Genomic DNA, 26311 nt, shown 5'->3' with positions numbered 1-26311 from the left:
GCACATGCAGCTTCTCTTGCCCAGAACATGAACGTGATAGCAAGCCATCTTGGTCCATGTTTGAGTGATGAACACACACTAGGGGTGGCCAAGCAACAAGAGAAAAGAACGCAGGTCCCAGGTGTCCTAATGGAATAGAGCTGCCATGTTGTTCCTGCCCCATTTGCTTCTGAACTGCTATTAAGTGAGAAATAAATTTATATTTTATTAAAACCCCTGTTAATTTGGGTCCCTGCTCTTCACAGTCAAGCTTATATCCTATATAGTAAAATAGGCACGTATAAACTTACACTAACCTAGAGATCCAATTCTTTTATCAGAAACAAATGTGGAAGAATAAAAGGATGTTTCCAAATGAAATTCAAAGAAAATCTTCTAGCCTACCTTAAATATTTTTGATGGCAAGAGTCACATATTCCTATAAATTCTGGACTGATCTACAGAAAAGGAGAGCAAGCACATATGTACACACATATCTTTGTATGTAAATCTATTCACACAGAATATCTCCAAGTTTACAGGTATAATACCAAGCCAATGAAGTCTGTTTCAAAACCACCATCCATGAATGGGTTGCGATCAGAATGAAAAAAGGATCTTCTTGTTGGAAACAAATCTGAGGATCTACCCAAGTAAATAAAACAAAGTATTTTTTCCATAATGGGTACTGGACTTTTAACTCCCAGCCTTCTCCCTGCTGGGCGTGTGCATGCATGAGCACACACACGCACGCACACGCACGCACACACATGCACAACTCACATGCTTGTGCAAACACACTCATACAAACTAAACATTTAGGCAGGGTATAAAAACAGCTTAGAAAAATTCATGGAGGCTTAATAGTCTGTACTGGATGGTTTCAGCTCTTTTAAAGCACATTCCAATAGTCATATCCCACGTCAATCCATTCTTTGACACCACTGCAGCCTAAGCACCACACTAGATGATTGTGGAGCAATTCAGAATGGCTTTTTCTGCTATCTAATACCTGGTATGAACATATGCAAGATTTTAAGACGTGTGTGCTACATATTTTTGGTGGGTATAGGAAAGGGAAGAAATCTGAAGCCTTTTAAATCTTTAATGCCAGAACCCACTTAGAAAACCTTCTCAAGGACATGATTCCACTTGTTGATCTCTTCTCCTCCCCAAATTACTTACCTTCTCCCCCCCCCCCACCAGCTTACTCTCAAGAAAGTTGGCCAGGAACTATAAAAACTGCAAAGCATACAACGGCCCATTTTCTCTCTCTTTATATGTCAATAATTTCTTTTGTTTGTTTGGATGTATATCATCTTAGAAGTAAGTCATAAAATTCCACTAATTTAGAAAAGGAGGTTCTAAGAAAAAGAAAGAAAGAGTCTAATGGATTAGTTTGCCTGCTAGTAAAGAAACTTATTCAGTGAAGCTGTGAAGCTAGACAGGTGGATTGTCAGAGCCCAGTGATGGGTGATTATTAATCACAAGAAAAGTAATTTTCAAAATAAGTACAAAACAATCAATCAGAAGGACAAAGAACTACAGCCTAGAGTGAAAATTAGAGAAGCCTAAGGCACTCAAGACCCCAAATCATGACCCCAAATCATGACAAATCCTGGATTGTTATGCATTAACTATTCAGCAGAAAAAGCATTCTGGACCCAGAAATCTTGCCTGTGTTTTTTTTTTTTTTTTTATAATTTTTTATTAATTAAAAAAATTACAAGAAAGAAACGCAAACATCCTTAATATATGCTCATTCCGTTCTACATATTACTCTGTGCTTTTTAATGATATAAAAAGGTCAGGCTGTTCCCTGGGAAGGGCAACTGTGTAGGATCATGCAGGCTGCAGGAGGATGTCAAGCCAAAAAATGCTGGATGGGGAAGAAATCCAGCTTGTCAGCCACTCACTGAGTGCCAGACTATTCGCCCCAGTATAGGGCTGTGTCTGCCTGAAGGAAGCGTAGTCTTCCTAAACTCATGGACTACATCTGCCCAGAAAGGACACTTTTCCCTAATTCTCGAAGAGCAGTTTTGTCCCAAGGATTAGAAGCCCGGTAGCCTGGCATGGAGTTGAGTACTGGATATACTCACAAATTAGGAAAGGAAAATAGGAACTAACCTTTTTTGGATAGGTAGGGTACTATCTAGATGCTCTCAATAATAGGATACTTTCAGTCAGGAGATGAGGCTAAGGAGAGCAGGTCCTGCTTCAAGGGCAAGCAAACTGTGCTGTGCAGTCCCAGAAGGCTTTGCCGTGCTTGGGTTAATGCTCTGATGTCACTGTCTGGAAAGTCTTCATAATTTTTTAACAAGGGTCCCACACTTTCATGTAGTACTGGCCCCAGCAAATTATGTAGCCAGGCCTGAAGGTAAGAATGGCAGAGTAGAACAATGAGGAGTTAGAAGCTATTTAAGTCCAGCGACTGTACAGGGCTCTGGGTACACAGCTCTGCAATTCTGGACTGTGAAATGCAGGAAAGGAGGGGCCTCAGGCCGCCACTGACCAGACACACCTGTGATCTACGGACTAACAACGGTGGAACATGCAAGGTCTGGCATGAGGCAGGGAAGACTTAAGTCGTTCTCCCAGAGGCAGGAAGCTTAGGGTGGTTAACTTTGTAATCGTCCTACAGAATTGTCCTCCTACAATTATGCGTCTATATCCAGAGGATTTGAGTCCCTCAGAGGAGAATTACTCTCCAGTTACCAAATAATAAGAGAGCTCCAGGTGATGAGGGATGGTCCTCGATTGCCGGCGGGCTGCCAGTACAAGGCAACAGTGGGAGAGAAACAATGAGAACAAAAAGAACTTTCTTTACTGGCAGGTTTAATCACAGACACTTCTACTACCGTCTTTAATAATGTGAAATTTTATGATTTGACTAGAATACTTCTCTGCTCTCTTTCCCTCTTCTCATCTTTCAGCACTTCTATTCTTCTCTTTTAATTCTTATTATGAAGTGCAATATTAACAAACCTAATTTTCTACAGGAACTGTCCTTATCGTATATATCAACCACTAATTCATCATTTAGATAGTGATTAGGCTGAGGCATACTTTCATAGGAAAAATAAAATATTTTTGTAAGACAAATGAGGATTCAATATTTAATTTACTGTTATCTCTAGGTGATAGAACTATGGATAATTTTAATAAAATATTTATATTTTATAATGATTATAAATTATTTATGTTTAGAAAATAATAATTATTTTTAAAGATTTAAACTAAGTATAAACTATTTTTGTATACTTTGAAAAATATTTTGCCATATAAACAGCTGATAAATTGATTAGAAATAATTTTTCCTATTTATGAAAGCTAGTTCTTTAAGGACTTCTACTTAGCAATACTTTGATAGCCTAGTCAAATTACTACATTCTTATATCTTTAAAAGCTCTTAAATGTCACTTAACTTTTCAAATTTTGGGTCTGAAAAATATACACGAACAAAAAAAGTCTAAATTATGCAAAATCCCATCAACTGAAAGAAAAAATCACAAAATAAAAGGTGAAATACCCCAACTCCAGTTTGTTATTTTTTTTTAACACAAAACACTTTTTGTTTTTTAATAAAAGGGGATTGTGGGCTTCAGGATTCCATACGCCATACACAAGCCTGAATAATGAAAAACTAGCAGAAACACCTTTCTCAAAGCTTCAGAAAACAGCTTAAGGATTACAGTAAAGGGCAAGCATGAAATCAAGAAAAAGACCACTTAAAAGCAGTAGGCTCTCCTGACTAGCTCCTACCCGACTCCTCACCAGCTAGGAACTTCTGGTCCTGGATTGGAGGGAACAGAGTAGCCCTCATGCACATACTGGGAGCGTGCATGCCTGGCCCAGTGTGTTGAGTGGTATCTTGAGGGACTCGCCATCCCAGAACTTGCCCTGCTATGCTACTCACAGAGCTCTCCTACAGAATGCTGCAGGTGCAGTACAGCTCCTGGAACCACGAAGAAACATTTCTTAGGGGAGAGGGGGCATTTATATACATATAAATGGGGGAATTCCCTAGAACCACATGCTCAAGGCAGGAGGTATGCACAAAAAAGAACAGCAAGGCTCCTATGCTTTGGTCTGGTGTTATTCTCTAAACTCATTGTACGCATGAGCCCTGAAGGAGCACACTTACAAAGGTCAATCAGCAAAGACTGGGAAAGGTGTCCTTTAAGCTCCTGGAATTAAGGAATGTTTGAACATAACAGTAGCTGAATATAAGCTTAAGGAACAGAGGCCTCAGAATCTAAATTCAAGAGACAACACATTAAAGTTACTAAAATTTCCAGTTTCAACAGAAAATTTAAAAACATACAAAGAAATAGGATGTAATGGTCTTGCAAAAGGGAAGATTAACATATTAGAAATTATCAATGAAGATGATCAGACCTGGGACATACCAGACAAAGATTTTTAAAAAATTGGTCCTAAAGACCAGATGGCATAAGGGGCCAAGATGGCGGCTTAGTAAGGTGCGCACGTCGTAGTTCCTCCTCCAGAACAACTACTAAATAACCAGAAACAGCGCAGAACAGCTCCCGGGGCCACGGCAGGGACCCGACACACAGCGTACCCCAGTCTGGATTGGCTGGTCCGGCTGCGGTGAGCTCCCCGAGCGGCGGGTGCTTCCCCGGGTCGTGGAGGCTGGCGGCCAGCGCCCCTCCCTCCCTCCTTCCTGGACGGGCTGGGAGTCTCGGAGAGGCGGGTTTCCCAAGCCGCGGTGGCCAGCGGCCGACATCCCTCCCTGGCGGGCGGCTTCCCTGACCGGCTACGAGTCTCGGATCTGCAAGTTTCCCAGGCTGTGGCGGCCGGTGACTGGCGCCCCTCCCCCACAGGCGGCTACCCGGAGGGAAAGGAAAGAGTCTCCAAACAGTAGCGGAGACTGAGCCCAACCAAACACCAACAGTGGCATTAATGGACAAATTCTGACTACTAGAAGTAGGCCCCCAGCTCAGGCGAAATTGATCAAGGCGGAAGTCACCTATTGGGCTAACTGAAAAAGAGGAAAGCGGGTGAAACAGAGCCTTCTGCGGCTGTTTCTACGGAGGCTGGGTTGCCTCTGGGCTCAGCGCCGGGATTACACAAGGTGCAACTGCCCCAAACAGGCTGCTTTCAGGGCTCTCTACCACATGAACCTTCCCCACCGGAGGGGTGAAATGCAACTCAGGTGGAGTCCCTCTCTCAGGGAATTCAGATCCTAGGACTTCACAATTTGAAGCCATTAAAACCAGCCTACAACCTTTCCTCTGTCTCCACCACTCACACAGCAGAGAGAGCCTTTCAAAGTTAAAGGAGCCACAACATCTTTTGCTGGTGGGACCCGCAGACAGACAAGCACCACATACTGGGCAGGATAAGAAAAACAGAGCCCAGAGACTTCACAGGAAAGTCTTTCAACCTGCTGGGTCTTACACTCAGGGAAATCTGATTAAATGTTCAGACACCAGCAAAAAATAACAAATCACACCAGGAAAATTGAAGCTATGACCCAGTCAAAGGAACAAACCAATGCTTCAAATGAGATACAGGAGCTGAGACAACTAATTCTGAATACACGAACAGAAATGGAAAACCTCTTCAAAAACCAAATCAATAAATTGAGGGAGGACATGAAGAAGGCAAGGGATGAACAAAAAGAAGAAATGGAAAGTGTGAAAAAACAAATCACAGAACTTATGGGAGTGAAGGACAAAGTAGAAAAGATGGAAAAAACAATGGATACCTACCATGGTAGATTTAAAGAGACAGAAGCTACAATTAGTGAACTGGAGGATGGAACATCTGAAATCCAAAAAGAAACAGAAACTATAGGGAAAAGAATGGAAAAATTTGAGCAGGGGATCAGGGAATTAAACGATAATGTGAAGCGCACAAATATACGTGTTGTGGGTGTCCCAGAGGAGAAGAGAAGGGAAAAGGAGGAGAAAAACTAATGGAAGAAATTATCACTGAAAATTTCCCAACTCTTATGAAAGACCTAAAATTAAAGATCCAAGAAGTGCAGTGCACCCCAAAGAGAATAGATCCAAATAGGCATTCTCCAAGACACTTACTAGTTAGAATGTCAGAGGTCAAAGAGAAAGAGAGGATATTGAAAGCAGCAAGAGAAAAACAATCCATCACATACAAGGGAAACCCAATAAGACTATGTGTAGATTTCCCAGCAGAAACCATGGAGGCAAGAAGACAGTGGGATGATATATTTAAATTACTAAAAAAGAAAAACTGCCAACCAAGAATTCTATATCCAGCAAAATTGTCCTTCAAAAATGAGGGAGAAATGAAAACATTTTCAGACAAAAAGTCACTGAGAGAATTTGTGACCAAGAGACCAACTCTGTAAGAAATACTAAAGGGAGCACTAGAGTCAGATATGAAAAGACAGAAGAGAGAAGTATGGAGAAGAGTGTAGAAAGAAGGAAAATTAGATATGATATATATAATACAAAAGGCAAAATGGTAGAGGAAAGTATTACCCAAACAGTAATAACACTAAATGTTAATGAACTGAATTCCCCAATCAAAAGGTATAGACTGGCAGAATGGATTAAAAAACAGGATCCTTCTATATGCTGTCTACAGGAAACACATCTTAGACCCAAAGATAAACATAGGTTCAAAGTGAAAGGTTGGGAAAAGATATTTCATGCAAATGACAACCAGAAAAGAGCAGGAGTAGCTATACTAATATCCAACAAATTAGACTTCAAATGTAAAACAGTTAAAAGAGCCAAAGAAGGATACTATCTACTAATAAAAGGAACAATTAAACAAGAAGACATAACAATTATAAATATTTATGCACCGAACCAGAATGCCCCAAAATACGTGAGGAATACACTGCAAACACTGAAAAGGGAAATAGACACATCTACCATAATAGTTGGAGACTTCAATTCCCCACTCTCATCAATGGACAGAACATCTAGACAGAGGATGAATAAAGAAATAGAGAATTTGAATATTACAATAAATGAGCTAGACTTAACAGACATTTATAGGACATTACACCCCACAACAGCAGGATACACCTTTTTCTCAAGTGCTCATGGATCATTCTCAAAGATAGACCATATGCTGGGTCACAAAGCAAGTCTCAACAAATTAAAAAAGATTGAAATCATACACAACACTTTCTCAGATCATAAAGGAATGAAGTTGGAAATCAATAATAGGCAGAGTGCCAGAAAATTCACAAATACGTGGAGGCTCAACAACACACTCTTAAACAACCAGTGGGTCAAGGAAGAAATTACAAGAAAAATTAGTAAATATCTCAAGGCAAATGAAAATGAAAACACAACATATCAAAACCTATGGGATGCAGCAAAGGCAGTACTAAGAGGGAAGTTTATTGCCCTAAATGCCTATATCAAAAAGGAAGAAAGGGCAAAAATTCGGGAATTAACTGTCCACTTGGAAGAATGGAGAAAGAACAGCAAACTAACCCCAAAGCAAGCAAAGGGAAAGAAATAACAAAGATTAGAGCAGAAATAAATGAAATTGAGAACATGAAAACAATAGAGAAAATCAATAAGACCAGAAGTTGGTTCTATGAGAAAATCAACAAGATTGATGGGCCCTTAGCAAGACTGACAAAAAGAAGAAGAGAGAGGATGCAAATAAATAAGATCAGAAATGGAAGAGGAGACATAACCACTGACCAAACAGAAATAAAGGAGGTAATAACAGGATACTATGAACAACTTTATGCTCATAAATACAACAATGTAGATGAAATGGACAAGGTCTTAGAAAGGCATGAACAACCAACTTTGACTCAAGAAGACATAGATGACCTCAACAAACCAATCACAAGTAAAGAAATTGAATTAGTCATTCAAAAGCTTCCCAAAAAGAAAAGTCCAGGACCAGACGGCTTCACATGTGAATTCTACCAAACATTCCAGAAAGAATTAGTACCAACCCTGCTCAAACTCTTCAAAAAAAATTGAAGTGGAGGGAAAGCTACCTAATTCATTCTATGAAGCCAACATCACCCTCATACCAAAACCAGGCAAAGATATTACAAAAAAAGAAAACTATAGGCCAATCTCTCTAATGAATATAGATGCAAAAATCCTCAACAAAATTCTAGCAAATCGAATCCAGCAACACATTAAAAGAATTATACATCATGACCAAGTAGGATTCATCCCAGGTATGCAAGGATGGTTCAACATAAGAAAATCAATTAATGTAATACACCATATCAACAAATCAAAGCAGAAAAATCACATGATCATTTCAATTGATGCAGAGTAGGCATTTGACAAGATTCAACATCCTTTCCTGTTGAAAACACTTCAAAGGATAGGAATACAAGGGAACTTCCTTAAAATGATAGAGGGAATATATGAAAAACCCACAGCTAATATCATCCTCAATGGGGAAAAACTGAAAACTTCCCCCCTAAGATCAGGAACAAGACAAGGATGTCCATTATCACCACTGTTATTCAACATCGTGTTGGAGGTTCTAGCCAGAGCAATTAGACAAGAAAAAGAAATACAAGGCATCAAAATTGGAAAGGAAGAAGTAAAACTATCACTGATTGCAGATGATATGATACTATACATCGAAAACCCTGAAAAATCCACAGCAAAACTACTAGAGCTAATAAATGAGTACAGCAAAGTAGCAGGTTACAAGATCAACATTCAAAAATCTGTAGCATTTCTATACACTAGCAATGAACAAGCGGAGGGGGAAATCAAGAAGTGAATTCCATTTACAATTGCAACTAAAAGAATAAAATACTTAGGAATAAATTTAACTAAAGAGAAAAAAGACCTATACAAAGAAAACTACAAAAAACTGCTAAAAGAAATCACAGAAGACCTAAATAGATGGAAGGGCATACCGTGTTCATGGACTGGAAGACTAAATATAGTTAAGATGTCAATTCTACCTAAATTGATTTACAGATTCAACCCAATACCAATCAAAATCCCAACAACTTATTTTTCAGAAATAGAAAAACCAATAAGCAAATTTATCGGAAGGGCAGGGTGCCCCGAATTGCTAAAAGTATCTTGAAAAAAACGAAGCTGGAGGTCTCACGCTGCCAGACTTTAAGGCATATTATGAAGCCACAGTGGTCAAAACAGCATGGTACTGGCATAAAGATAGATATATCGACCAATGGAATTGAATAGAGTGCTCAGATATAGACCCTCTCATCTACGGACATTTGATCTTTGATAAGGCAGTCAAGCCAATTCACCTGGGACAGAACAGTCTCTTCAATAAATGGTGCCTAGAGAACTGGATATCCATATGCAAAAGAATGAAAGAGGACCCGTATCTCACACCCTATACAAAAGTTAACTCAAAATGGATCAAAGATCTAAACATTAGGTCTAAGACCATAAAACAGTTAGAGGAAAATGTAGGGAGATATCTTATGAAACTTACAATTGGATGCGGTTTTATGGACCTTAAACCTAAAGCAAGAGCACTGAAGAAAGAAAGAAATAAATGGGAGCTCCTCAAAATTAAACACTTTTGTGCATCAAAGAACTTCATCAAGAAAGTAGAAAGACAGCCTACACAATGGGAGACAATATTTGGAAACGACAAATCAGATAAAGGTCTAGTATCCAGAATTTATAAAGAGATTGTTCAACTCAACAACAAAAAGACAGCCAATTCAATTACAAAATAGGAAAAAGGCTTGAACAGACACCTCTCAGAGGAGGAAATACAAATGGCCAAAAGGCACATGAAGAGATGCTCAATGTCCCTGGCCATTAGAGAAATGCAAATCAAAACTACAATGAGATATCATCTCACACCCACCAGAATGGCCATTATCAACCAAACAGAAAATGACAAGTGCTGGAGAGGATGTGGAGAAAGAGGCACACATCCACTGTTGGTGGGAATGTCAAATGGTGCAACCACTGTGGAAGGCAGTTTGGCGGTTCCTCAAAAAGCTGAATATAGAATTGCCATACGACCCAGCAATACCATCGCTAGGTATCTACTCAGAGGACTTAAGGACAAAGACACAAACGGACATTTGCACACCAATGTTTATAGCAGCATTATTTACAACTGTCAAGAGATGGAAACAGTCAAAATGTCCATCAACAGAAGAGTGGCTAAACAAACTGTGGTATATACATATGATGGAATATTATGCAGCTTTAAGACAGAATAAACTTATGAAGCATGTAATAACATGGATGGACCTAGAGAACATTATGCTGAGTGAGACTTTCCAAAAACTAAATGACAAATACTGTATGGTCCCACTGATGTGAACCGACATTAGAGAATAAACTTGGAATATGTCATTGGTAACAGAGACCATCAGGAGATAGAAATAGGGTAAGATAATGGGTAATTGGAGCTGAAGGGATACAGACTGTGCAACAAGATTGGATACAAAAACTCAGAAATGGACAGCACAATACTACCTAATGTAATGTAATTATGTTAAAACACTGAATGAAGCTGCATCTGAGGTATAGTTTTTGTTTGTTTGTTTTTTATAATTAATTTTTTAGTTTTTTTAAAATTTTTATCTCTCTACTATCATTTTATTTCTTTTTCTGTTGTCTTTCTATTTCTTTTTCTAAATTGATGCAAATATACTAAGAAATGATGAATATGCATCTTATGTGATAATATTAAGAATTACTGATTGTATATGTAGAATGGAATGATTTCTAAATGCTGTTAGTTAATTTTTTTTAATTAATAAAAAAAAAAAGACCAGATGGCTGCATAAGTGATTTTTACCAAGCACTCCAAGAAGAATTAGTACCATTCCTGCTCAAACTATTCAAAAAAATTGAACAGGGAACACTACCTAACTCATTCTATGAAGACAACATCATCCAAATATCAAAGACAGATAAAGATTTTACAAGATTACCACTTGTCATGAGGAAGAGCTAAAAGACAAGGAACCCCAAAGATGTTTAGAACCAGAATATTCATTGCCTTGCTGATGTCTCATTCATTTTGGGCTTCTCCTAGCATCAAAACCATTGTTTCCATGGAGGTGTGACCCTGTCCATTCAGGATGAGTCTTAATCTACTTACTGGAGTCTTATAAGAAGGAGACCTTTTGGAGAAAGCACAGACACTTGGAGACAGAAAATACCCCAGGAGATACTAAACTAAGAGATGAAATGCAGAGTTTGCCCGGGAGAATCTAAGAGAGGACCTACAGATACTTAGAGAAGAAAATGCCCCAGGAGAACCCAGAAGGAACCCACAGGAGCTGAGAGAGCCGTTTAGAAACCAATTCAAGAGAGAAGGGCAAACAGATGTCACCATGTGCCTTCCCATGTGACAGAGAAACCCTAGTCACTATTGGCCCTTCTTGATGCCTTAATTTGGATGTTGTTATGGCTTTAGAATTGTAAATTTGTAACCTAATAAATCCCCTTTGTAAAAGCCAAAAAATAAAATAAAGATTACAAGAAAAGAAAACTTCAGGCAGCTCTCTCTAATGAGTACAGATGAAAATATCCTCAACAAAATACTTGGAAATAGAATCCAACAGCATATTAAAAGAATTATACACCATGACTGTTCTAGTTTGCAAGCTGCCAGAATGCAACACACCAGAGATGGATTGGTTTTTAATAAAAGGGGATTTGTTTCATTAGTTCTTCAGAGGAAAGGCAGATAAGTTTCATCTGAGGTTCTTTCTTACGTGGGAAGGCTCAGGGTGATCTCTGCTGGCCTTCTCTCCAGGCCTCTGAGTTCCAACAGCTTTCCTCAGCGTGTTTTCTTTCTGCATCTCCAAAGGTCTGGGCTGAGTTGTGAGTGCTGAGATGAGGTATGCTGAGCTGCTTGGTACGTTGACCTCTCTCATTTAAAGCACCAACCAATTAAATCAAACATCATTCATTGCAGCAGGTATGCCTCCTAGCTGATCGCAGATGTAATGAGCAACAGATGAGGTTCACATATCATTGACTCATGTCCACAGCAACAGAACTAAGCACCTTTACCTGGCCAAGTTGACAACTGAATCTAACAACCATAATGACCAAATGGGTTTTATTCCAGGTATGCAAGGGTGGTTCAACACAAGAAAATTACACATTAACAAAATAAAAGGGAAAAACTATATGATCATTCCAATTGATGCAGAAAGGCATTTGACAACATTCAACATCCTCTCAAGATAAAAACACTTCAGAAGTTAGGAACTGAAGAAAATTTCCTCAACATAATAAAGGGTATATATGAAAAATATACTGTTAACATCATACTCAACAGTGAGAGACTGAAAGCTTTCCCTCTAAGATTGGGAACAGGACAAAGATGCCCACCATCACCACTACTATTCACTATTATACTAGAAGTTCTAGCTAGAGCAATTTAGGCAAGAAAAAGAAAGAAAAGTCATCCAAACTGGAAAGGAGGAAGTAAAATTGTCACTATTTGCAGATGACATGATCCTATATTTAGAAAATCCAGAAAAAATAATAGCAAAGCTACTGGAGCTAATAAATAAGTTCGGCAAAGTGGCAGGATACAAGATCAATATGCAAAACTCGATGTTTCTATACACTAGTAATGAGTTATATGAGGAGGTAATCAAGAAAAAAATTCCATTTACAATAGCATCTAAAAGAATCAAATATCTAGGAATAAACCTAACCAAGGATGTAAAGGAACTTGTACACAGAAAACTATAAAACATTGCTAGAAGAAATCAAAGAAGACCTGAGTAAATAGAAAGACATTCATGTTCATGGGTTGAAAGGCTAAATGTTGTTTGATGTCAATTCTACCTAAATTGATCCATCGATTCAAGGCAAACCAACCGAAATTCCCACAGACTGCAGAAATGGGAAGGAAATTACGAATTTTATCAAACAGCCAAAAACATCTTGAAAAAGAAGACTGAAGTGTGAGGTATCACACTTCCTGACTTTAAAGCATATTATAAAGCCTTATTGGTCAAAACAGCACGGTACTAGCATAACAATAGACATACTGCTCAATGGAATCAAATTGACAGCTCAGGGATGGACCCTCCAATCTATGGTCAATTGAATCTTTTTTTTTCAATTGAATTTTGAAAAGGCTCCCAAGTCCACTCAGCTGGATTAGAACAACCTCTTCAATAAATGGTATTGGGAGGACTAGATATCCATTACCAAAAGAATGAAAGAGGACCCATATCTCATACCCTATTCAAAAATTAACTCAATATTGATCAGAAACTTAAATATAGGAATTAGTACCATAAAACTCCTAGAAGAAAATTTAGGGAAACATCTCGAAAATCTAGTGATAGGCAGTAGTATCTTAGATTTTACATCCAAACCACAAGCAACCAAGGAAAAAATAGATAAATGGGACCTTCTCATAACTGAATATTTCATCACTTCTAATGACTTTGTCAAAAGGGTGAAAAGGCCACTAACTCAGTGGGAGAAAATATTTGAAAATCACATATCTGATAAGGGTGTGATATCCAGTGTATATAAAGAAATGCCACAATTCACCAATAAAAAGACAAAAATTCCAACTAAAAAATGGGCAAAAGTCATGAATAGACATTTTTCCAAAGAAGTACAGATGGCTAAAAAGCACATGAAAAGATGCTCAGCTTCACTAGCTATTAGGGAAATTCAAATTAAAACCACAATGAGATATCATTTCAGACCTACGAGAATGGCCACTGTTAAACAAACAAGAAACTACAAATGTTGGAAAGGATGTGGAGAAATTGGAGTACTTATTCACTGTTGATGGGAATTTAAAATGGTATGGCCACTGTGGAGGATGGTTTGGCAGTTCCTCAGGAAGCTAAGTATGGAGTTGCCTTATAACCTGGCAATCCCACTATTCAGAATATACCCAGAAGATCTTAAAGCAGGGACATGAAAAGACATTTGCACACTGTTGTTCATAGCAGCATTATTAACAATTGCCAAAAAAATGGAAAACAACCCAAGTGTCCATCAACAGATGAATGGACAGACAAAATGTGGTGTGTATATATATATATATATATATATGATGGAATATTATTCAGCAGTGAAAAGGAATGAAGTCCTGAAGTATCCAACAACACAACATGGATGAACTGTGAGGACGTTATGTTACATGAAATAAGTCAAACATAAAAGGACAAATACTGTATGATCTCACTGATATGAACTAATTGTTATATGTAAACTCATAGATACAAAATATAGATTACCAGGATACAGAATGAGGCTAAAGAATGGGAAGCAGCTGCTTAATATGTGCAGAATGTTTAACTAGGATGAACTTAAACATTTGGAATGGACAGAGGTGATGGTAGCATGTTATTGTGAGAATCTCTAAGTGTTGAATGTGTGTGAGTGTGGTTGAAAGGGGAAGTTTAGAATAATGCATGTCACTGGGCGGAAAGTTGGAGGTGAAACATGAGATGCATAACACAGTGAATCTCGTGGTAGACAACGTATGTGATTAACCATACAAATATAAAGAAAGTTCTTTCATGAACTAGGGCAAATGTATGAGACTATTACAAGGAGTTAATAATAGAAGAGTATGTAGGAAAAATGTACCTATTGAAAACTATGGACTATAGTTATCAGTAATATTTTAATACTCATTCATCAACAGTAACAAATGTACCATACTAATATTATGGGTCAGTATTAGGGGGTATAAGGAGTATGGGACAATAAGGGTTTCCTTTTTCTTTTTGTTTCTTTTCTTGAGTAATGAAATTGTTCTAAAATTGATCATGGGGATGTATGCATAACTATGTGATGATACTGTGAGCCAGTGAGGTATGCTTTGGATGGTTTGTATGCTGTGTGAATACATCTGAATAAAACTGCATTAAAAAAAAATTGATCTTGGGGGTGCAAGGGTAGTTCAGTGGCATAATTCCTGCCTGCCATGCAGGATACCTAGGTTCAATTCCTGGCATACACACGTTCGAAAAACAAGCAAATAAGAAAACACAGAGAAAAAACAAACAAAAATTCAACAAATGGTGCTACAATAATGGGATACTCACATGGAAAAAGAATGAAATGTGACTCCTGCCATACAGCATACAAAAAAAAAAATCTTCAATAAGCTCAATAAACTAAAAGAAAATATGGACAAAAAACTACAGGAAATCAGGAAAACAATAGATGAACACAAATTGCATATTATGAAAAGGAACCAAACAGAGTGACGATCACAGCAATCCAATTAAAACTTCCCTAGAGGAGTCTGACAGCAATTGGAACTGGCAGAGGAAAGAATTAGAGACCTTGAAGATAAGACCATTTAAATCATCCAGTCTAAGGAAGAATGAATGAAGAAAAGTGAGCAAAGCCTGAGGAACCTATGGGACCCGATCAAGCATACGAATACATGCATTGCGAGGGTCCAAGAAGGAAAAGAAAGAGATAAAGATGCAGAGGGAATGTTCAAATAAATAATAGCTGAAAACTTTGCAAACTTAATGAAAGCCATGAATATACACATCCAAGATGCTCAGTGAACTCCAAACAGGATAAACCCGAACAGACACATACTATGACATATTATAATCAAGCTGTCAAATGCCAAAGATAAAGAGAGAATTCTGAAAACTGCAAGCAATGCATCACATACAAGGGAGATTAAATACCAATTTCTCATCAGAAACCACAGAGGCAAGAAGGCAGTGGGAAGATATATTTAAAGTGTTGAAAGCAAAAATTTGGCAACCAAGAATTTTATAGCAACAAAACCATCTTTCAAAAATCATGGAGGGATTGAGGCATTCACATATAAACAAAAGTTGAGGGACTTATCATCACGAGAGTTATACGGGTTGAAAGGAAAGGACACGAGAATTAACGGAAGTCACATGAAGAAATAAAGATCTCCAGTAAAGGTAATACATTGGTAAATATAATATTTTTTATTTGTAACTCCAATTTTTAACATCTTATAGGGTCAAAAGGCAAATGTATAAAACAGAATGATAAATCAGTGGTATGGGGCTCATAATGTATAAATATGCTATTTCTGACAATAATTACACAAAGGTGGGGGGATGGAGGGGTATAAAACATAGTTCATGTATGTTATTGAAGATAAACTGGTATCAAAGCAAAGGAGATTGTTATAGATTTAGGATGTTAAATTTAAGCCCATGAACATTGCAAAGAAAATACTAGAGAATATGCAAAATCATATAGAGACAGAAAGTAGAGTACAGGGTACCAGGGGTGGGGGCATGGGTAATGAGAAGTTACCATGAGTATAAGGAGTCTGGGGTGAAAGGGACATTTTAGTACTGGATGGTGGTGAGGGTACTACAACACTGTGAATGTGACTATTCCATTAAATAGTATGCTTTTGGGAGGGGTTACAATGGGAAGATTTGTGTTGAATGTATGCTTCCACAATTCAAAATAAAAAGAAAGAGAGACTAAAGAGATAATTACAATCAAATGCAATAATGGTACTGGATGGGATCTAAGAATGGAAGACAAAAGGCACAAAGCACGTTGTTGGACATAAAAAATGGAATATAAACTATAATCTTTATATCAATGTTATATTTCTTGAACTTGATAACTGCACTTATAGTGATTACATAAGTGGAATATCCTTGTTCATAGGAAATACAAATGGAAGTATTATGTGTTCAAGAAGTATGATGTGTGCGACTTGCTCTCAAATGTTCAGAAAATAGAGAGATAGATGAGTAGATGATTGATGGTAGATAGATAAAGAAAGAACAAGAAAAAAGGTGGGAAAATGTTAAAATTGGTATATCGGTATATGTGGGAGAGTGGGGGTATGTTGGAGCTATTTGTATGAGGTTTGTATTATTTTTGCAACTATCCTGTAAGTCCAAAAATGAAAAGTTAGAAAAGTGGGGGATTCATTATATTTCTAGTTATTTTATATAAAACTATATAATGAACATCTGAACTGAGCAGCACATATATGGGTATCTCATTCTTTTAAAATACTCTGTATCCTGAGCAGCAGGTTGTTTTCAATTTTTTGCTGTTGCAAATCTATAGCCTCAATGAATATCTCTGTACATGTATATTTATATAAAACACTATTACTTCTACAAAACCCTTGAGTAGCATTCTTCAATTAAAGAGGATAGAAATTGTAAATCTTATTAAATGTTATCAAATTAGCTTCAAAAAGGTTGATCAGTTACACTCTCACAGTGTGTGAGGACCCATTTCTCACATTCTTTATTGCACTTACCATTATCAATTTAAAATTTTTGTCCTAAACTGACTCCTGAAAAATGTTTTCATTCACATTCCCCTGAGTATCTTTGCATATTTTTCAGCCATTTGGAGGACTCCTTCTGTAGATGTGCTCACGTCCATTGTCTGTGCTTACAGACTGTTTTGGTGTGTTGTTCACTCTTATACACTCACCTCCATTCTCCCCATATTGATGCTAGTTGAGATGACTCCGTCACAATGCCAGTGCCGACATGTCCTTCATTTTAGTAGACAGCATCATGCACAGACCTACCTGCTTTATTTGTTCATTTAACCTTTTATTTTTTTCACATCCTAGTATGCAGGAATAAAAGACACCTGGCAGCTACTAATTTTGATAATGATCAAAACCTAAAGCTTGTTTAACACTGATCTGGAAAGCTCAAACACAAAGGGATGGTTTAACGGGAAGCATCACACCACAGCAGACACAGCCATGAAGTTATTTTCTTCTCTTGAATAATTTCATGTGTACACAGAGCAATAAAAATCACAGCACACCTCATCACACCAGGAGCAGCTTTAAAGAGACACAGCCATCAACTTTCACAAATATGCAAAGTAATTACATAGGACATTCTCATCACTCTACGTAAAAATATCTTGATGTTAACAAAAACACAAAAAACTAAAATCAAATGCACACAAACAAATGACAAGAGGTATGCATGTGTGCATGGAGCTACTTTGGAGGTGCCGCCCACATCCCAATTCCCAACTGCCCGGCAGAGGCTGTGATCAGTGAATGCAGCAAGGGAGATGCAATAGGAGTGAGCCACTCAGGCCCTGGAGAAATGCAGAGAAGGACAGGGGCTCCCATATTGAGGAGTTTGACGCGAAGTACAACCCCAGCCGGCAACTGAGTCACAGGGAGGAACTTCAGTGGTCATGTGATTCATGAAACCAAGCACTTCATCTACTTCTAAACAGGTCAAGTGGCAGCTCCTCTGTTTAAAGCTTGTTGAAACCTGGACTGTGCCACTGACCCAGCGATCCATCCAAAAACAAGGACTGTAGCCTTAAACTCCAAATACCAAGGTGACAGAAATTCTAAGGGATTTCCCCTTGCTCTCTGAGCCTTTACTGGGCTGTTCTGTACAGAGCAGTCTCTGTACTAGTTGCTGTGGTTATAAAACAATTAGCAAAATAAAAAAAAAAGAGAGAGAAGAGTTTGGTTAGAATGGTGAATTTAGGGGATGAGTGTTTTTCTTATTTTCTTTAAGCTCTCTAAATGATACTTTAATTTCATTCTTCAAAAGTACATTTTAATTCTAATTTAGTGGTAACGGTAGCACAATTCTGTGAGTATGCTAAAAACACTTCATTGTACATTTGAAAAGGTGAATTTTATGATATGTGAGTTTTATCTCAACAAAGCTGTTATTTTTTAAAACGTAAACTTTAAAAGTGAAAATACTACATTGCACTTTTTGTTAATTTCCCATTAATTCCATGTTAATAATTCTGATAAGCAGTAGAATGTATAAAAAGATATAGCATGACAAGCCTCTTTCCAACCCCTTGTTCCTGGGCATGAATCTGATGCACATTCGGCGGCTTTCTAAATTATCAGCGAAGCGAGTGCCACATATGAAAGAAAAATGGGGGTTATGGTTATTCTAGGGCAACTTACAGACCCCTTAGTAGAATGATCTATGCATCCACTTTGCACATTAGAATTAACAGTGTTAATATTGGCAGAGAGAGTTATCAGGACATGGCTAAAGATACCCATCCATCTTATACCCATTCCTTCTCTTTCCATTTTAGCTCAGCTTTTCAGTCCCAGTGATGATTAATGAAAATGTCACTGTATTGAACAATTTCGTATAAAAAGTTAAGTTCTAGGTTAATTAAAAAGCCACAGAGAATGAGCTAAATCAATCCCATTTATCATCTACCATCTAATGGATGAGAGGTCTGCAGGGGCTGGCTATTTTATCACAACTTTCTATTTTCAAGAAAGGGAGACTTTGCAACAAGTACTACATCTAGGATGCTAAAAAAGAAGCCAGAGTGAGCATCAAGATAAAAAGTAAAGTTGTCTTGCTATGATGAATTTTGGCAGAAGTAGACTTCTGAATGTTTTTGCCTTTGAAGGAAAACATAAAAACAAAACCTATATTTAGTCCCCCAAAATGAACGGGAACAACAGTATTATAAAATATTCGAGTGTTACAGCCTGTTTGGCCATGACTCCCAACTTGGGATGCTGAAAGTCCAAAGTTTAAATTAACTTTCAGTGATGTGAAATCTAGTCTTGGAAGCTCAGAGAACAAAATCTCCTTTCTGGAAGGACATTTCAAAAGTTGAAGAGAGAAATGTATAAAGCCCACTAATATTTGTTAAGACTTGAAACTAAGGACAAAGAAATCTTAGGTTCTCTCTAACCAAGCCTGTTCCTTCCATCTAAATTAATTTACTGCTAAAGGCATTTAAAAGATGCTACTAGAATGAAAGTCTCTATATAGCCAAAGATTTGCTAGTCAGAGTGAGCAACCAACTTCAAACAATTATATTGTCTTTCTATCACAATATAATTGGGAGTGGTCTCAACCCTCTTTGCTTTGTTTTAAACATTTTTTATTGTGAAATATATATATATATACACAAAAAAAGTGATATATTTCAAAGTACATTTTAGCAAGTAGTTTATAGAACAAATTTCAAAATATGGCATGGGTTACAGTTCCATAATTTCACGTATTTCCTTCCAGCTGCTCTAAGACACTGGAGACTAAAAAGAAATATCAATAAAATGATTAGCAGTCATACTCATGTGTTAAATATTATCTTCTCTGTTACAAGTCCTCCCTCTCCTTTGATCCTCCTCCCAATCTTTAGGGATATTTGGGCAATGACCACTCTAACTTCTTCATGTTGAAAAAGGGTGCTGACCTTATGGTAAGGGGATGCAACTGCTTGATGCTCTTGAAAGCCTGGTAGCTCTGGATTTCGGGACTTATCTGGCCTAGGAACCACCTGAAGGTTTTAGGTTTCTGAAAAACAAACTTAGTGAGTTAAACTTTTATAGAATCTCAGATACAGCCCTGGATATGCTTTAGGGTTTTCAGGAATACTGTTGGTTGGAGTTTGGCACACCATGGCAATTAGCAACATCTAGGTGACACTTGACTAAAAGTAGCCTCCAGAATAGTCTCTCGACTCTATTTGAAATCTCTTAGCCACTAATACTTTTTGTTACATTTCTTCCCTCCCTTTTGTCACCCATCTTTGTGAGTAGTCTTGCCAGTTATGCATCGAACTTTGGGAGCTGACCTAACTCCCAAAATGTCAATCTGTCCTGGAAGTGGTGAGAAGGATCCCATGAAAACACAAATAAACACGTGAAAGCTGATAAATTTTAAGGGAGTCAACTTGATGAATGAAAACGTAGGAAACTTTCTACAGAACACAAAGTGATATTATAGCTGTTCAGAGTTTACTAAATTTGAATCACCAACCACCACAACTAAAACTAGTTCCCTAAGTTAATACTTTAATACTCATTTAAAAATATATTATTTTTTCTCTGCTGCTTATTTTCCATTTCAATTTTAAGGGTATTAAGTCTTTTATTCTTTTTTTTTTTAACATATTGACATGGGGAAGGGACAAGTTTTTCTTTTTCTATCCAATAGGTTCTAAAAATATATGGTCATCAATTTGGGGCATGACTCCCAGGGATGAGTCTGGCCCTGACACTGTGGGATTGACAATGCCTTCTTGACCAAAAGAGGGAAAAGAAGTATAATAAAATAAGGTATCAGTGTCCAAGAGAGATCAAATGGTGTCAAGAGGCTGTTCTGGAAGTTGCTCGTATAGAAGCTTCAGTTAGATAGTGCTAATTGCCACAGTTTGCTAAACCCCAATCGCCATCAGTCCTGTTGTCTCTTAAGAACACCTAGGGCACAAACGGAGACTCTATAAAGGTTTCATGCACTAGATTTGTCTTCCTGGAACATATAATTCCCTATAATTTATCTAGGTCAGATAAATCCAGAAACACAGAGGGACCAGCCTCTCCAGGATTATCAAATAATTACATCCTGTTATCCTTTAGTATGGATGCCCCATTCTCAACATAAACATGCCAGGACAGGCATTTCCCAAAGATCCCTAAAGAATGTGAGAAGGATTAAAGGAGGAGGAGGTATATAACAGAAAATGGGATATAACAAATGACTATGGCTGCTAAATGACTATATTAATATTCCTTTTAGCCTCCAGCGTTTTGGAGCAGCTAGAAGGAAAAACTTGAGATGGTGGATTGGTAATCCATGACAAACTCTGGGATCTGTTCTGCAACTACTTGTTGAAGTGTGCTTTGAAAATTATTGCTTTTTTCTTTCTTTGCTTTGTATATAGGTTTTATTATACAATAAAAAGTTAGATATATATATAGTCATGATTCTAGGAAAAACTATGGTTCTGATATAACATACAGCACAGTGCTTGGCACACCATAGGTATTAACACCGCTCTTAAATAGAGAATAAAAGCTCTTTTTTTAGAAGGTTCTGTGCTTTTCTTCTTCAAATGTACCAAGCATTTCAGCACATATATAATTCTTCTTTTGAATCTAAGTTTCCTCTTATTTTCATACTAAACCCTAATCCCTACCCCACTGGAGGAAAAGATGGTTGGAAATATCTTAATGTATTATGGGAGAGTAGTAATGAGATCTTACAGGGTTGTTTCTCGCCCCACCCCCACCCCCCAAAAATGCTAGCGCCGATTTCTAATGTCAAAGACCTATGATAACACAAATTACCTCAGGAGAAAGTACCTTCTGTTTATTTTATATATATATATTTTTTAATCCAAATTTAAATCTGGTTTATTTGGGGGTTAATTAAGAGATACTTCAGAAATCAACTGCTTTATGTCCCAAATAACAATAAATAATTGTAAGACTGTGCAGATGAACTACACAGCAAAGTAAATTTGTGATCTCAAAAGAAATAATATAGACAGGGCAGCCATTTAATCAAGGAGAAATAAAATACATCTTCTAAAAAAAATCAATCTATACAATAAGGAAAATAGGGAGGTCTAAAAAACTTTGTAACCTCAGTAGGATGTGGTAAAAATCTTCACTGTCTGAGTCACAGAAAATTATACTGAGGTCAGGCTTCCCCAAACATACCATAAAGTCATATAGTGGGGGGAGCGTGCGTGTTGCTGAGGTGGGGGTGGGGAGGGAAGGAAGGGGAGGGGCTTAGTGCTAGCACTAACATCTTCCATAGCTCTAGTTGATCCTAATTTTGATTTCTACTTTCCTAAAGAGGAAAGTATATAACATCCAAATATGGTATTTATTTTCAAGCTACTGTTTTTTTTTTTAAGGAGAGGGAAACTCTGCTCCCAATAAAACAAAACAAATCATATAAACACAGGAAATTAGCCAATAAGAATGAACTAGCATATATATATATATATATATATATATATATATATATATTTTTTTTTTTCTATCTCTGCCAAGAAATGTGGGATAACACCAGTCATTGCTAGTCTCCCTGTAGTTCACTGGAAGAATTTTTGCTAAATAAGGCAACAGAAGATAAATTGGCATATAAAATGGGAATGTAAAATCAAAATGTTCTGCTCACTAATAATAAAAATAGATATATTTGGGGGTTTGTTCAAGGCAACATATGATTCTTATTTATACGGTATTGATGAGGGATGAAGTTAACTAAATGTTATTCCTACAGAATTTTTTAAAATTAGAGCATTTTGAATAAAAATTTTCTATAATTTATTATACATTGAGTAGAATGTAGTATGACTCAGTGCCATTACTTCTACACTAAGATGGAAATAATGATGTTTTGAGGGGAAAATCAAGTATACAGGGTGGTTTGTCCCTATAAATGGCTCTTCTGCCTTAAGACCTTTTTGTGCCTATTTAAAACAAGTTTTCTTCCTCCTTCTTCTAAGTTTCCAACTGTCACTTCTTATTAAGTCAGTGTGTGTGATTCTCATAATTGCTTCTCCTTTCTAATTTATTGCATCTTCTGCTTGTGAGATAGGAAATCAAATAATCAAATATGATAGACTTATATGCAGAGAAAGCATCACTAGGGGTCAAGCAAGAACCCAAGAAGCCTTCTAAGGAGCTCTGTGCACCTCTCTATAGCCGTCCAGAAGCTTGCTTTCCTTATAGCTAGGTGTTTTGCTATGTTTCAGACAGTTGAGATTACTGTACAAGTTATTTATGGTAAATCAAGATATTTTTATAGGCTAAAATCAATAGGGAAAAGATGGCTTGTCTCTTTAATTTGCAATTCAAAGTAGCTACTTTGTACCATACCTGAAACATCAGCACTCAGGGTCTCATTATGGACATTCTGTGTAACTTTAATTTCCTCCGTGGCCATGGCTTTGTTAAGTGTTACTGAAATAAGAAGTATAGCACGTAAATCTATAAGCACAAAGCTCCTAAAATTGGAAAAAAAAAAAAAAAAAAAAGACCCCACACTTGGATTATCAGCTCCATCCTACATTGTATACTTCAGTGGAGGAAAGCACGTTATCTTTTATCATGTTGATGCATAAAATATGTAATAAAATAGAAGACATGGAGAAAACAAAAAATGATACCTGTAATATAACGCCAAAATTATTATTGCTTTTCACAGTCTATAAAAAGTGCACATTAACTGAGTTAGAATCTCCATCAGATTGCTAACCCCTATCCCAAGGGAGAAATTGACTGTATTTCTGGCATCAAGGGATTGAGAAAGCCTTGATATTTAACAAGTCTCAGCTTAAATACCATCTCTCCAGTTGGACATGGCCAAAGCTACCCAAACAGTTCAAATTATTGGATGACGTCAGTTCACTTTGAAAGAATCATTCCTGTTTCTAATGATTTCACTTTTCATTTTGCTTATCTCTGAAATATTACCTAAAATTTTAACGGTTCCTCATTCAATTTTGATTCCTTTTACATATTTTTTAACTGCTTCCTTAGCTTAATTACTTTGTACTCACTAAACTTATATCCTATTGTCCCTGAAGAACTGGATATTTTGAAGTTTCACTAATTTTTTTCTTTGGTATTACTGTAACAATATTGCTTGTGAATGCAATTTGTTGGGTATGACTTACAAATGTCCTCTGTTGAATAGACCTGAAATTTATTTACATGTTTTCTTTTGTAGAATCTATTACCAGGCTGTATCCTGTAAAGTATAGCCAGTGATTTTGCCTTTTCTAATACACCCATCTATCAAAAAATGCTAGTAAAGAGTTGGAAAAATATATAATTATAGCTCTGTACATATGATAATGCATTTCTAATAATTTTAAGCCTCACTACAATATCTTTTACAGTGCTCATGTGGATATTTTTCCATTTTATGCAAGTCATTGACTACTTGTTGGGTGCCCTTGAAGCACATAATATTCAACTAGGCAAACTGGGGATAGAAAAAGAAGCATAAATTACAATCTGTACTCAGCAAGTTTACAATCTCAACAGAGGCAGGACAGAGAAAGCTATTCAGTACCAGAACATAAAAAAATAGAAGCTTTTCTTCCTGAACTTTTAAATGAAACACAGTAGCTTGCAGGCCTTCTTTGATTAAATATTTGCCAATTTGATTATTTGCAAGTGACTCCTCAAGCTTATGCATACCACACTGTGTACACAACATGCAGCAATTTGCAATTTTGTTGAAGAATGATTCTCATAACTTAATATCCACATTTGAATCTCAATACATTTGTGTTGTTCTTACTCATAAGGCATATATTTTCTGGGGAAAATTATAGGCTGTAGCAAAATGAACTATTTGGGAATAAAGAAGCTCTTTTGATGTGTCCTTTGAAAATCTCATAATCTATTTTATATAATACTTTCACTTTTCTTTTCTTACATACCACTTCTCAGGTCAATTTCTTTGAAATAGTCTCCTTCAAATGAATTAGTGCTGTGACATACAGGAAGGGACTAACTGTAATCATTTTACTTGGTGCTCAACAAACATTATGGCCATATGCCAACCTATGTGCTAGGGCTGGAGACTCAAAAAGATTTATCAGATACTCTCTCTGCCCTGGGGCAATTCATAGTCTTGTGCTCATACTGTTGTCAATGTTGGGTGAGAGGGAGCCAAATTAATTAACATTATGCAATCCTCTTGAAAATCTGATATATACATCTTTAAGGTGAACTCTCCAAGATCTACAATGACTTTACTTTGTAAGTGAAAGTTTACTTATATGAGTACAGGAAAAAGTCTTCTCATTCTAGTTATTTAAAATTGATTCTCTTCCTTTGTTTATCTGGTTTCCTCTCCATAGGACAGTATTTTTTCTTTCTAAAGCCTTTTAAAACAAATTTCCAATGATGAATGCTAGACATTAAGTAGTTTCTCTATGCCTGAGTCTGCTTTCTTTTCAGCTCTCATTTTATTTCTCTACTGCTCTCATGGTCAACCTCTTCCACAAGTTATTCCACGTTATTAACCTCTCATATACTGTGCTTCTATTTTAACAGTTGTTTCATGACCTATTAGTGACTAGAATATTTGATGATGATGAAGTCTACAAGCAGTGGGCATGACGTGTTTAGAAGTAAGACCTCTAACACAGAATACCTTCCTGAACAAAGTAAACCTGTTACAAAATTAGTTGAGTTTTGCCCCTTATTCAGTGTGCAGTGGTTTACATTTATATACAATTTAAAGATCTTGAAAAACTTGGACAGAAAAAAAAATTCCCACCAGGCAGTTATACAACACAATTTCTTTGATACATTGTGAAAACGAAGGCTGGGACTCTGAAAGTACATAAGCAAATTCATCTGCAAGAAGGTCTACAGTCGTCTTCATTATTATAACTGCCAAGGTTATAATACAAAGAGCTGACAATTTATCCATGGGTTGTAAGCCACAGGTGTTCATTTGCTTTGTTCCATAACTCGGAATTCATTTTCCCTCAGAAATAATAAGAAGTGGTTGTGGCAGATGCTGTGATGTGCCACCCAGATGTCCCCGCGGCCAACAGTGCTAGAGCAGGTAGAACAGCCTCCCCAAGGATGCTGCTGGGGATTGAATCATGTACCCCACAAAGGACAAGTTCAA

At 37.0% G+C, this 26311-nt stretch overlaps 1 protein-coding gene across 4 annotated transcripts in view; it reads right to left on the bottom strand.

The window, feature by feature from the left end:
- CRACD (capping protein inhibiting regulator of actin dynamics) overlaps positions 1 to 26311 on the bottom strand; it is a 337455-nt gene that overhangs the window by 165264 nt on the left and 145880 nt on the right. For 2 of the 4 annotated variants that reach the window (XM_077136935.1, XM_077136936.1), the window contains exon 3: positions 23533 to 23616. The exons of the other annotated variants lie outside the window; for them this stretch is intronic. In XM_077136935.1, coding sequence (XP_076993050.1) covers positions 23533 to 23599 — 67 coding nt within the window. In that variant the 5' untranslated portion in view covers positions 23600 to 23616. The remainder of the gene's footprint in view (positions 1 to 23532; positions 23617 to 26311) is intronic. 4 annotated transcript variants of the gene reach the window in all.

This window comes from Tamandua tetradactyla, chromosome 19 (assembly GCF_023851605.1).
Source record: "Tamandua tetradactyla isolate mTamTet1 chromosome 19, mTamTet1.pri, whole genome shotgun sequence".
Taxonomy (NCBI): domain Eukaryota; kingdom Metazoa; phylum Chordata; class Mammalia; order Pilosa; family Myrmecophagidae; genus Tamandua; species Tamandua tetradactyla.
The sequence above is the reverse complement of the archived record's forward strand: the minus strand, read 5'-3'. Positions and strand labels throughout refer to the sequence as shown.